Below are 13,498 nucleotides of genomic sequence, written 5' to 3'. Positions count from 1 at the left end.
TAGTTGATTATTCAGTATCATTAAAAGTCTTTGCTTTTGCAGCATGTCAAAGATACTTAAATGTGCCGGAAATGAAGATGTCATAACTTTGAGAGCTGAGGACAATGCAGACACGTTGGCCTTGGTTTTCGAGACTCCAAGTGAGTTATATGTGGGATTTACTTTTGAAGCAATATTTTTTTTATTACATTGTAGATTTCATAACTACTGCATGTATTGGTTGTTTTTATCTCTAATTGGGGGAGAACATACATGTAAATCCCCCGTGCAGTGGAAACCTAAGCTTCCCCTCCCTCTCTCAGACCAGGAGAAAGTGTCCGATTATGAGATGAAGCTGATGGACTTGGATGTTGAGCAGCTCGGGATCCCTGTAAGTGATGAGTTTGTTTCCATGGGTACAGTATTGTTTTTTTTTCTAGCCATAGCCTTGTCACCCTGGTAACCACCTCCTCCAATCTTTAGGAGCAGGAGTATAGCTGCGTCGTGAAGATGCCCTCTGGAGAGTTTGCACGCATCTGCAGGGATCTGTCCCAGATTGGGGACGCTGTCATGATCTCGTGTGCGAAGGACGGGGTCAAGTTCTCAGCGACTGGAGAACTGGGCACCGGCAACGTCAAGCTGTCTCAGACCAGCAGTGTGGACAAGGAGGAAGAGGCTGTGGGTCTCCTTCATGTATCCCATGTACTACATTAGGGTGGTGTGGCCATCTGGAAGCTGGTCTGATACTATTTTCCTCTCCCTCCTTAGGTGACCATTGAAATGAACGAGCCAGTTCAGCTCATCTTCGCTCTCAACTACCTGAACTTCTTCACGAAGGCCACGCCGCTGTCTAAGACAGTAACCCTCAGCATGTCCGCCGATATTCCCCTGGGTAAGCCCTCCGACACTCCAAGGGACTGCAGGCTGTACATGGGCGAACAAACGCTGAGCTTACCTTAAGTGTCCTTTTTTTGCAGTGGTGGAGTACAAGATCGCGGACATGGGACATGTCAAATACTACCTGGCACCTAAGATCGACGAAGAGGCTTCGTAAATAGGAGCCGCCGAGAAGTGTGGCCCGTCTGGGGTGGCAGATGAAAGAAGTGCTTGACGATATCTGGGCTGGCAGCTGGATGTCTCCTGGTCCTGGAATCTCCCTTTTCTTATATTTTAGGTTTCTACTTTTGCCCCCTCTTCTCTCAACCCTCTGACTCTGTGATTCACTGGGACTGATGGTAATTGGGGACCGTTTACTGTCGTTCATCCATCAAGTTGCTGTATTTCCAGCAGAGTTGCTGAAGTCCATGGTGTCCTGCATGCCTGAGTACGGGCAGCTCGCTTTTGCCAGTGATGCCACTTGCATTTTCACAGGCCCATTAGTGTACTTTGAGCATGGTGTTGGGGGAGGGGGGGCAGGGGGCAGCTTGCATGGAATACATGAGTTTTTTTTTATGTATGTAAATGTCTCATTTCTGAAACTTTTTGATATACCGTCTGTTGATGAAATGCACTCGTTCCCTGCTTCTCTAGTCTCCCCTGCTCTCGCTCTTAAATTGATTATTTGTCCAGATCTGTAGATAATGTGTAAATATTGCTGTTTTGCCACCGGGTTTTGCATTCCCTGTTTGTTCCAGAATTCTAATAATGAACCATGTGAAACCATCTCATTATTTTGTTCATTGTTAGATGGTGTCTTTGTTGAAGACTTCATAATTCACAGATCAACATTCTGTATTGAGTGCACTTGCAATAAAGCATCACAATGACAAAGAATGGTTACTTTTGTGGAATGAAAAATGTTTGTGGGGGTTGGCAGGGTGGGTCCTGTAACTCTAAGGGTTTGTGTTTGATCCTGTGTTTATGTGGGTTTATCGCCATAGTTCACGAATGTGATTTTGAAGGTTTAGCATCGCCGTGCTGTGTGTGTTGTGATGGAATCACATACTGTCCAGGGCAGGGGGCACCTGTGGCTTCCTGGGGGGTGTTCCATGAAGGGGCCTACAGATAACAATGTGGATTATTTTATTTTTTTTGTCTGACATGACCTCAAAGAAAGTGGTTAGCATCGCACGTCTTGAGTTGGCTCTCATTCCTCTCAGTTTTGGGGATTAGCTAGGGGTGGAGTCTGGCTCAGGAGGCTGAACCCCTCTGCTTGTGGCCAGGAGGTCGTTGGCTTGCATCTGGATTTGGGAGAGTAGTCACAGGTCTGTGTGTCCTTGAACAAGGCCCACGACCCTCAGCTCAATGCTGCTGCAGAGGGGGTCTTCACTGTCACACTTTCATGTAGGGAAAGGTGGAGTGGGCAAAGAGAGTTTCCCAGGGAGTGTAGATAAGGGGCAGCGTGTGGCTCTGTGGGCTAAGCCCTCGCTGCCTGTAATCAGAAGGTCGCAGGTTCAAACCCAGCCTCAGACTGCGGGTCCTTGAGCGAGGCCCTTAACCCCCAACTCCCTGGGCGCCGCTACAGGTGGCAGCCCTTCGCAGACAACTTCCTCTATGAAAAAAGAGCAAGTTGTGGGAGGCATAAAGACAATTTCCCTACAGGGATCAATAAAGTATCGATTATTATTATAAATGCTCCGTTAGTATTGGCTGCTTCCCTGCTCAGTGTGTTTGATCTTGCCAATATTCCCGCAGCATGTGTGCTGTAGATCAACCGAAGGTCTGCCTGAGTTCGGACTTTTCAGAACCAGGGAACTCATTTGCTGTGCATGTGTATTTATGATTTTTAATCTGTCCGTTTTGAATCCGTATGTGCTTTTGCTCAATGAACACAATCAATAGGTTTTACCCCAGATGTAGCCCAGAGCTAAATTTAATGTCCCTAGACCAGCTAATACAATAACCACCAGGCACCAAGTTAAAAGAATATGGCTGATTAGCCTGATTTCAATTGAGAATTGATTGGAAATGACAATGAGGGAGGTGCAGAAATTGATTGACAATTTTTAGAAAAATTCTTGAACAACGATCATAAAATTTGATCGCTCTCGGAGTCATTTGCGATTGCTATACATTCTGTCCACCAGGTGGTGCTCTCTTTATGAATAACGTTAACATTAAAAATAACCATATTTGAAATTTTGGAATGTATACCTGCAAAGGGTTGGCACCCCATCCTGGGTTGTTCCCTGCCTTGTGCCCATAGGCACAACCCTGCAACCCTGAATAAGATAAAGAAGATGGATGGATGGAATGCATACAGGTCAGAGGATACCGGATGAATCTACTGTATCCATCCATCAATCCATCCATTTATCTTCTAAAAAAATATTTAGGAAAAGTATTCAGGATGGTCGGGAGTGTATCCCAGGAAACCAATGATGGGATGTAGTACTTTTAAATGTTGTACTTTTACTGTGATACTTGTATGTCTCCCTGGATTAAGACATCAGTGAGTAAACCTTGTTTAATGTCGCATTCATCCACCCCGACCCTGAACAGAATAAGCATCCTGGAAGATGGGTGTCACATTCATTATCTCAGCCTATCCCACAGAAAGTACAGTTCTTTGGCTGCTACAGTGTGGGTTGAGTTTCTGAATAAGTGTCACTCTGCATTAGGACGGACACAATATCTCAACATCTGGATACAACCCCTTTCCTTCCATAATCTTTGTATGATTATAGTGGATTACAGATTAAAATGTTTCTGTAATCCATGTGCCAGCTCTCTATGTCATCTGTTTTAATTTCATCTGGGGGTGGAAATCCCAACTTCAAGTCAGATTATGAGTTTTACAGTAACAAGAATGGTCATTATGAAGTTGTGGAAATGCAGTTTGAATCCCTAAATTATTACATGCAACTTCCCACCTGACTGATGCAAGCAAAAAGGGTGGTCAGAAGACTAATGACCCTCATTAATCACTACCAGCCCTCGCTAACTGAGTTTCAAATGCAAAACCATTAACCCGGAATCCACACTGGGAAAACAGGCATCCTGTAGTTTTAAGGTTAAGTGGTAAAAGTGCTGAATTCAGCCTTTTGGTCTTGTGCAAATGAAATAGCTCAAAGTCGAAAGGTTGCATGAGGAGAAGAAGAGGATGGGGGATGTAATTAACCTATCAGCTTCTGTAATGCTAATAGAGAAAGCAGTTCTATATCCTTAGAGACCATTAGTCCCTTCAATATTTAATTAAACCATGACAGATAAAGATTCCAGAAAGTGGGGGGAATTAAAAAGTAAAACAGTTAAAAATGGATGGGGACACAGGTGTGCAGCAAAGGCTGCGAGTAAGTGTGTGTCTGTGTGTGTGTATGTTATACCAATGTGATTAACCCTACTATGTTGATGTTGAGGGGACCACCTTTTGGGTCCGTGCAAAAGGGGAAGCTCAGTTTTATAAAAATCTGTGGCTGCAGTCAAAACAACTATAAATGGCAAAAGTCTCGTATTTTGTTTGGTTACTTACAGTTAAGGTTAGGGCTGGGTGGGGGTTAAGGTCGTCATGTTGGCATTAGGGTTTTGCCCATAGATTGAATGAAGAGTCCCCACAAAGACATAATTACAAACCTGTGTGTGTGTGTGCGTGTGTGTGTGTGCGTGTGTGCGTGTGTGTGTGTGTGTGTGTGTGTGTGTGTGTGTGAGCGCACGTGCCTTGTAAGCCTTTCTTTTGTATTCGGGGTTTAGCATGTGGATATCAAAGTATACTGTGCTTGTAATTGTAATCATAGTTTTCATATATTCTTGTGCTCCTCTTCTGACTTCACTTCAGTAGCAGTACGAAGAGATATATGGGTTTCATGTGGAAGAAACTTACCTAAGAGGTTTACTGCACTCACATACTTTGAACAGAAGAGAAAGAGGAATGAAGGACAGGGACAGTGGATTAATGGTGACAGATGCCTAAGGCCAGGTCAGCATGCAGTGTTACATGGAGTGGATTAGTGGGGCAGCTGGCAGATCAAGCATGCAGTACTGGACCAGTGAGCAGACGTGCTTCTGGAGCTACACTGAGGAGGCGGCTGGCTGCTGCATCCCTAATAGATCTTCCTGATGGACGGCCATTGTGAGAGCGCCGCTAAAATACACACCTCTGACAACTGGATAAACCACCACCGCCACTACGACTTCTAATAATAATAATGATGATGATGATGATGATGATGATGAGGATGATGAGTATAATATTGTATAGATAATAAGGGGGAGGTGCGTTACTCAGCATGCTCACCCTCCATGCCTGGGATCAGCAGATCACTGGTTTGAGCTCCAGCCTCGGCAGAACAGTCACATGTCTGTGGGCCCTTGAGCGAGGCCCTTAACCCCCAGCTCCAGGGGCGCTGCTCATTAGCTGAATCTGCACTGTGACCCCCCCCCCCCCCCAAGCTATGGCAAGCGAGATGGGGTCGCCAAAGAAAGCATTCTAATGTACCTGTACTTATGCAAATGGGAAATGAAGAATGTTTGTTTATTGTTGTTCGTATTATGAGAAAGTGGAATAGGAGGATGATGGAGAAGCCGGTTATTATCCACCAGCCGAGACCTGGAGTCTCCCAGTCGTATAACAATCTGCTCACACGGCCTGTGACTTTAATGCATGTAGGTCTGCTTGAATACATCCCCGTTTATGTACAATTTAAAGGCTCAGTGTCCTGTTACCGATTCACACGTTACACGTGCAGCGGTCAGATGCCGAGCTTTGCAGTGACTACTTTTATCATCCCCCATTGATAAATGTCCAAAATAAAATATTATCTGCTACACAGGTTTTTGTTTTTTTTTTAATCACCACAAATTATATGTTAAGATTACATTTTTGTATTTTGTCATTCTGAGCACAGACTCTGATAAAGTAGATGACTTCTGGGGAAAACGCAATAAAGGCTGGGAGATGAATTGACAGATGCATATGAGAGATCAGTATGCACTTGTGTCATGCATTTTTAGCAGAAAAAATCTGTGGCACTAGTACAATAATATTTAGCATGACATTTCCAGCTTACTGATGTCTTAGTCTTTAATCCAGTCCCTGCTCCAGCTTGATTGAGGTTAAAATAACACCAGGCTGGTTTTTAAAGATGTAGTTTTATTTAGCTAATAATAGTTTGGTACACTCCGGTTTCCCCACACAGTCCAAAAACATGCTGAAGCTAATTGGAGTTGCTAAATTGCCCGTAGGTGTGCATGCGTGAGTGAATGGTGTGTGAGTGTGCCCTGCGATGGGCTGGCCCCCCATCCAGGGTTGTTCCCTGCCTCGTGCCCATTGCTTCTGGGATAGAAGCGACCCCCCGCGACCCAGTAGGATAAGCGGTTTGGAAAATGGATGGATGGATGGATAGTTTGCTACACTGACTTACACGTTCCTATTCAGATATACAGTTCCTCATGAAAGTTCTGAAACCATAATGTAGTTAAGGTCCATTTATTTACTCTCGAATCTTCATCTAATCAAAACCCTTATTTTTCATATGCAGCAATGACGTTATTTGGATGAATCAGTGCTGGGCTCCAGAAGCATATCTCAGACAGCATAGGGCTCTAGGTGCGAGAACTGTCTTTGTTAACTCACATTGGTATAATTCCAAGTATGTGAAGCATGTGAAAAAAACAAATCTGCTGCTTGGATACAGAGCCCAAAGCTGTACTAACGGCCATGTGATTTCTCGTATGAGATTGCCATAGTTGTGATTGGCCAATCAGATGCTGTGTGTTAGGTCACGCCCTCATCTGGTTTCAAAACTAATGCCTCACTGCATTCATACTGATCTCTGGTGAGATCTCTGGTGACCAAGCAAAGCTTCCTGTCCAGCAGCAGCCGTCTGACCTCACCTCTGTGGAAATGTGATCATGAGAAACCGCAGCAGCCCCACAGTGCTGTGTCTCCCTTTGTGGGCTGTGGGGCGAAGACATCGGTGGGCTCTCTCAATCCGTCTGACTATGTCGGCTTCGGTATGGATGTAATTATTCCCCAGAAAAAGTATGTTGTCTCTGAAATGACAAGCCATGGAACACAAGGCATATGAAAACACTCCTCGGTAAGAGGAAGATACCCCAATGGGGATGAAGGGAGCCGATCAGAGCCAAAGAAGGATCAGGAGAGGAAGATCAGGGAGGGGAACCTTTAAGGAATCCCTCAAGACCTGTTTCTTCCAGGAAAACCTCAATAAACTCATCCAACCACTGACCTGCTCAGTCTCCATCTCTTAGCCATCGATTATGTGTTGTTATGAATACTGGACGCTGTCTTGCATTTCTCTCAGCAGCATGGCAGAACGGTCTAAGGTGCTGGTCTAAGACATTGGAGGTGCAGGTTTGAATTCCACTACTGCTACACCTGTCTGCCTCACTTTGCTTTGGACAAAAGCTTCTGCTAAATAAGTAAATGTGGTAGGAACCTAATCTTCATTGCGTTTTTAATCAGAATAGCTCTCCTGTAAGGTTTCCTTTCCATTGGTGCCCTACATTGTGTAGCTCTTGCTCTGATGCTGACATCCGTTTTTTACTGGTCATGCATAGGAACCTCCCTATCTGCCCTTATCTCTACTGGGGTCCTTGACAGCTGAATGCTTTATACCTCGCTTGTCCTCTGCTTCGGACAAAGGTATTTGTTAATTAAATGAATTTAAATACACCAGTGAAGGAAGAGAAGTATCTCTAAAGACGTCTAATGTCTAATGTGCAGAAAACCGGCTCACCTGTTTAATCAGTCTAACATACACAATGTCATGTTTTCCGCTACTCTTTGCCGGAGGCTGCAGATCCCTCCTTTCCATGTTCAGCGACCCCTACTGGACAGCTTGCCTAATTACAATAATCATTTATAACATCAGCAAACTCCCCACAAATGGGGAGAGACAGAGATGCATGGGTGGAGATTTGGGGGGGGGGGCAGTGAGGCACAGTGGGAGCTGTACCCTCCGAGTAAAATTGAGTCAAAATTGCAATTAATTGGCATTAGGTAGATTGTGCTTTAAGTGTTTTACCTGGCTATCTAACAGGTATTATGCACAAATTTAGCAATTGTTTCTTTGGTCAGTTGTTTGAATGCAGTTGTTTACCATCAAGGCTCAGTAAATCAATAGTTTTGCAAGATTATAATTGTGTCGCATGCTGGCATTATGCAACTTTGCATATTTCTTTGTTGATACACTATAGGTAGACAAAACAATAGCTTATGTGTGTATCAAACATGTGCGTTAACACACAGGGTAAACGAGAATGACCGCTAGTGACCCCTCCTTACTGCCCCTCTGTACTCCCAGGCTGCTGGGACCCAAAGTCTCTCTTTTTTGACTTCTGCACAGCCAACAGTTTATACAACTGAATAAACGCCAACAGTTTGTTGCTGCGTATGAAATTACCCAACTCTGGATTAGCTCTGACCCGAGACAGAGGTGTGAAATGTCAAGATGAAGGAGGCTGGTAGGTTGAGCAAAGTGTTGCGGAAAGTTTGCTCAATCGTGGATTTTGTGGTGGTGCAGCGAGGATAAATAAAATGCACTCCATCTGAGTAACAAGGCTCATACAATCCAAAGGCTGAGTGTGCTGACGCTTTAGATGCTCCTCGGCCTTTACGGCCGCTGGCTTCCACAGTGCTTCCAGTTTCTATGTGCCAAACTCCACCTGGTCCGTAGGGCACTAATCCAACTAAACTATGCTGAATTACATACCTTCTCTCCTTCTACTTTAATCACCTGCATTGTACTGTACACTCCCCAATTAAGTTATATTTTGAGGCTGGGGATCACATGAACGTATAATGGATAAGTGATTGGATGATGGACGGAAAAATCGATCTATGTAACATCAAGTTTATAAATAAAAATTAGCTCCCAGTACAAAAAAATGACTTAAGATTCAATAGCTGCCTAAACAAGGTAAGTATCATCAGGTATGTAAATCAACAGGTAACAAGCTAACCATTCAAATACAATCACCATGCTGATGTCTGGATGGCTATTTAATTTTTGTTAATCTTCTGAATACAATTTAGGCATTAGTGCAATACGTCGCGCCAGGATCTAAAGAGAGCTCAGAGGTCTTCAGGACGAGTGCCGAGTGCTCATTAGGGTTATAAAAGCATCACAATATATTTCGGGGTTCATTCGTATACTGAAGCCGAATAATGCACAAATTAACATAAATTTAGGACCACAGTGATGCCTACATGTGGCAGTCTTTTAAAATGGTGTCAGAGGGTAGCAAGAAAATTAAGGATCGTCCTAATGAATGAACCCGAGGGCAATATTTAAAGATATTCAGGCCTTCTCTATTGTGACTGTTCTCCTTGTATTATTTTTGTCAAGCATATTGGGGGGTATGTTATCATGGTTTCATTGAGGAAACTATTTGTTCATAGTCATTGCAACATTGTGAACTGGATAACTTAATGAGATCCCTTAGAAGCTGCACCAAAAGTGGGTATTGAAAAATAACAATGATTTTTAGATCACTGGGTCACATTTTAATTTATGTAACAAAGAACGGATTAAATTGCATGCTTTGTGCGCAGGGATTTCTGGGACATGGAGTTTCTGGGAAATGCAAGAAAGTGTGGGCTGTATCTATGTATTATTCAGGATAGTCAAGTACTGCATATTTCTAGTAGCCTGTTCTCAGTCTTTGATAAGTATTTACATTTTCTACCATTTAACCCATTCACAGCCATATCGTGTATTATTCCACATTACCTTAGTAAGGCAGTTACTATCAGTTACTATCAGCTTCCCTCATTTAGTGACGCTAACATGGATAGCTAATAAATTCATACATGATATTTATAATGAACTATGCTTGTATTCATGATGAACCAATTGTCCAGTCCATTAAAAATCTTTAGTGCTTATGAAAATGAATATTAACGCATTGGGGACCTTCCGATCTTAAGTGCACAGTCTTAAATTATTTATGAGCATCTTTAGACAATGAACTGGAAAACATGAATGAATTCAAAAGGTATAATTTAATGACCAGTTCTAAATCTGTATTTTTAATAACAAATTACAGTTTCAAGAGAGTTAAAGGTTACAAGTTCCGATACGGAGGTAATGAGGTCCTTAAAAACATTACAGACTCACACAGTCACATTTTCTCCTTCTGAAATCGAAGTCCATCATATTATTTAGTTTGAAAAGAATCCACTAATTCCACTGTCTTAAAATACACTTTTGTATGGTATCTGCATGCATTGCATGGTATAAGGAAGAAACAGCTAGTGTTGCAGCTTCTTAATGTACATGTTTGTGTGTGTATGAATCGTGGGGTTTACACACTTTCAATGAAGAATTATGAGGTCTTTCTCCTCCAGGGACCTCAAACGCTGCTCTAGCTGAAGCTACGTGGGATAAAAATAACCACATGCTCTGCGGAGGCGAGACAGACCAGTCAGCTGAGCCAAAACCCAGAGACAGACAGACCGACGTGTGGAAAGTATTGCTCATAATAATATCGCTCTAATACCAGGAAACCATTTGGCACGATGCGCCTTCAAGTCATGCTGCGTACCAATTTAGGGATGTCATCACACAGGAAAAAGGAGATCCTTTATTCTTTGTTTTATAAATCTCGTGAACGTGTGTATATCCTTTATTTGGTTATTTCGCTAATGGACACATCAATTATGGGTCGTGTTGACACCCAATTTCCCCATCTGCAATAATGATGAATAGGATTTATGTGCTAAGTGAGACGTCTGTTGCCTAACTGATTCCCTCTGTTTCCCTCTGTCTGCTGCCCAAGGCAATACCGAAACCCAGCTGCTTCTGTGCAACACCCTTCTCACATTTTCTCTTAGTTCGCTGTTCAGTCCCTTTCCCTCTCTCATTTTCACTAATCTCGCCATTATGCTCTCTCTCTCTCTCTCTCTCTCTCTCTCTCTCTCTCCCTCTCTCTCTCTCGCGTCTCTTCCTTTCACTTCGGCTTAGCGTCTCTCTCCCGCTTTTCTTCATCTCCGTCTCTCTCCTTCTAAGCATCTCTGCCTCCTCTACTTAGCAACAGTTTCCATGACTACATACCCCCCCCCCACAATAAGCCACTGACAATCCCTTAAGTTATGTCTGATTCCTAATGCATAATTTCTCGGAAAACATTTTCTGAAATTATTTGGTGCCAACGCGTTTTATACAATACTGTAATAGAAAACATCACATAAACAGATTACAAAAGAATAATTTCCACCCCACTACTTGAAAAATAGGCATTTACCCTTCTGTTTTAATAAAGTTGGCTGTGCATGTCAAGAAGGAATGTTTCGGTATTAGAACTATTATTAGAATGTATAAATAAAATCGACTTAGGACTCAAAAGAATCCCGATTGCGCTGCAATATTCCTTTTTTGTTATACCAGGAATATTATTGAAAACTTAGGTAAGCTATTTGTGCACAGTTTTTTTTTCTAATAAATTCTTCCAATAGGCCTCAATGCAATCAATGGTCGGTTGAACTGGAACTTGTGAGCAGAATGAAATGGACACAAGGGCTGCTTGCCCGCAAGACGAGGCGATAGTCAAGAACTGACCTGGGTACTCCGCGACAGCAGGGGAGCAGAACCGTCCAGTTATCGTGCAGTTTTGCTGCATGCTACATATGCTGCAGTTGTTCTACAGAAAACCCGCTTGACTAAAAGTAGCATCAAGAAGCACATACGGTGTTGTCATACGGTTATTTTATGACAGAGGGTCACGGAGCGTCACTCTTCGTATCTAGGTGCGTCTCTGCAACTCTTCCCACTCAGCACTGGAGACACGGGCAATACTGACAGACGATGAAAGCGGTGATTCACATTTGTTCACGGAAATAGCGGATGACTTTAACAAAAGTGCTTCTCTGGTAGATCGTTACTGTGAATGTTCAAAACATTCTATAGAACTCATATAATTATCCTTCTGACCCGCTTCTTTCCAGGTCGTTTTGGGTAGATTTATCTTCCAGTCCTATTAAGTAGTAAGAATAATTGTAATATCATTATTATATTTTTTTGTTCATAAAAGTAATTAATATAATCAACCTTAAGTGTGGGCGTGCAGATTAGTACATCTAACAAAGAAATAGCTGGAACTAGCCCGATGAGGGACAGGGCAGTCATTTCCAGCACAATTAGATGTATATTCTCTTAACAGTTTAAAAACGTTCTTCATATCTTGTAATAAATACATAGTTGCATTTATAAACTGGAAGTTTAAAAAAATCAAATATTTCGTGTTAGTTATGTTTTCATTTAGTACACATATATAAAAATCCTTATGACAATGCCTTGAATGAATGGATTTTGCAACTGATGGACGAGCAGACCTAAAGTAATTATGGTAGAGATGACAAATTATGAATATTTGATTTGTTTTTAAATGATTTTGCTTTCATACGAGAAACAGTTATGGAAGAATTTGAGTGTGACATGAATACCCATGGACCCATCTTACATCTTACAATACCTTGTATGTGACTTCTCATTTTAATAGATTATTTTCTGTATTCGTTACCTGTTAACATTAGTTCATCTTCTGTAGCATTTCCCCATTTTAGCCACTATATTTAGCCCCAGGGTCTCTCAAAAATGATGCTAACATGTTTAGGGGATTTCAAAATTATTTTAATTGCCATTCTACAAGATCTTCACGCCTTTGATGGTATTTTCTTTTTATTTGGAGTTGCTCGGAAAAAAATGAAATGAACGAAACAAGCAACTCCGCCATGTGCATTAACCGAATACCAACATAGATACCGGTTTTGATATTTTGTTTTGGTTGTGCTATAGCGTCAAACCGAGATTGCTCGACTTACAAAAAACATTAAATTAAATCAGTTTCATTTGCGTTAATCGATGGTCAACTTTTATGTGTGTTTCATTAGCAAGTCTATAGTACATGCTGTGCTGATTGGGAATCCAGCAAGACGAAGGAGGGAATCCCCCCCTTCTAGCTTTCCCTATAGAGCGAGGTAGTGAAAAGCCGGGCCATTTAATCGCGTTCCAGCAGAGAAGAGCGGGGTCGATCTAGAGATCGTGAGAAGTCAGCGCAGTCTTCGGCTTTCACGCAAGAAGGTATCGCCGAAAACAACATGCAGGTAAATATTACATGAGCAATAGTAACAATAGAAATTCCTGAAATGTACACGATATCGGGATTTTTAATATAAACGTTTGAATACTATGGTTCAATCCTTATCATTAGACAGCTTTTAAATAGTCTTTAAACAAAGATTAAAATGAATCTGTATTCATTTGGATAGGTACATTACTGATAATCGACTGTCTCATTTAAAGTTCGGTTCGCTTCATTATTTTGGTTCTTTTGACTGAGTTTCATTTAGTTAAAACTGCTTTTGTTGTTATGACAATGCTTTGGATAGGATTCGGTTTCCTTGATTAAGGTCTGTCCTATATCGTTATGCATGATCCTGTTTGCATGCAATTTAAGTTCGCATCTGTTTGGAGATCCAGCATTGTAGTCCTTGTTAGGTTATATCATTGCAACGCGTGTTATATAGGTTACAGTTATTTAGAGATTCAACGCTGTTAATCTTGTATGTTTTTGCGATTTTTTTGGACACCTTTCAGAAACATTCTGGGGTTCCGTTTTA

General features: G+C 42.1%; 2 protein-coding genes across 2 annotated transcripts in view; both read left to right on the top strand.

Annotated features, from left to right (window-relative positions):
* LOC125717721 (proliferating cell nuclear antigen) overlaps window positions 1–1,752 on the top strand; it is a 2,772-nt gene extending 1,020 nt beyond the window's left edge. Inside the window, exons 2-6 of the mRNA XM_048990962.1 lie at window positions 43–140; window positions 303–370; window positions 463–657; window positions 748–871; window positions 957–1,752. Coding sequence (XP_048846919.1) covers window positions 43–140; window positions 303–370; window positions 463–657; window positions 748–871; window positions 957–1,033 — 562 coding nt within the window. The 3' untranslated portion in view covers window positions 1,034–1,752. The remainder of the gene's footprint in view (window positions 1–42; window positions 141–302; window positions 371–462; window positions 658–747; window positions 872–956) is intronic.
* Window positions 1,753–12,894: 11,142 nt separating this feature from the next.
* Window positions 12,895–13,498, top strand: part of LOC125717743 (calsenilin-like) — a 46,725-nt gene continuing 46,121 nt past the window's right edge. Inside the window, exon 1 of the mRNA XM_048990991.1 lies at window positions 12,895–12,982. Within this exon, the coding sequence (XP_048846948.1) occupies window positions 12,977–12,982 (6 nt within the window). The 5' untranslated portion in view covers window positions 12,895–12,976. The remainder of the gene's footprint in view (window positions 12,983–13,498) is intronic.

Source organism: Brienomyrus brachyistius, chromosome 2 (genome assembly GCF_023856365.1).
Source record: "Brienomyrus brachyistius isolate T26 chromosome 2, BBRACH_0.4, whole genome shotgun sequence".
Taxonomy (NCBI): Eukaryota; Metazoa; Chordata; class Actinopteri; order Osteoglossiformes; family Mormyridae; genus Brienomyrus; species Brienomyrus brachyistius.
The sequence above is the reverse complement of the archived record's forward strand: the minus strand, read 5'-3'. Positions and strand labels throughout refer to the sequence as shown.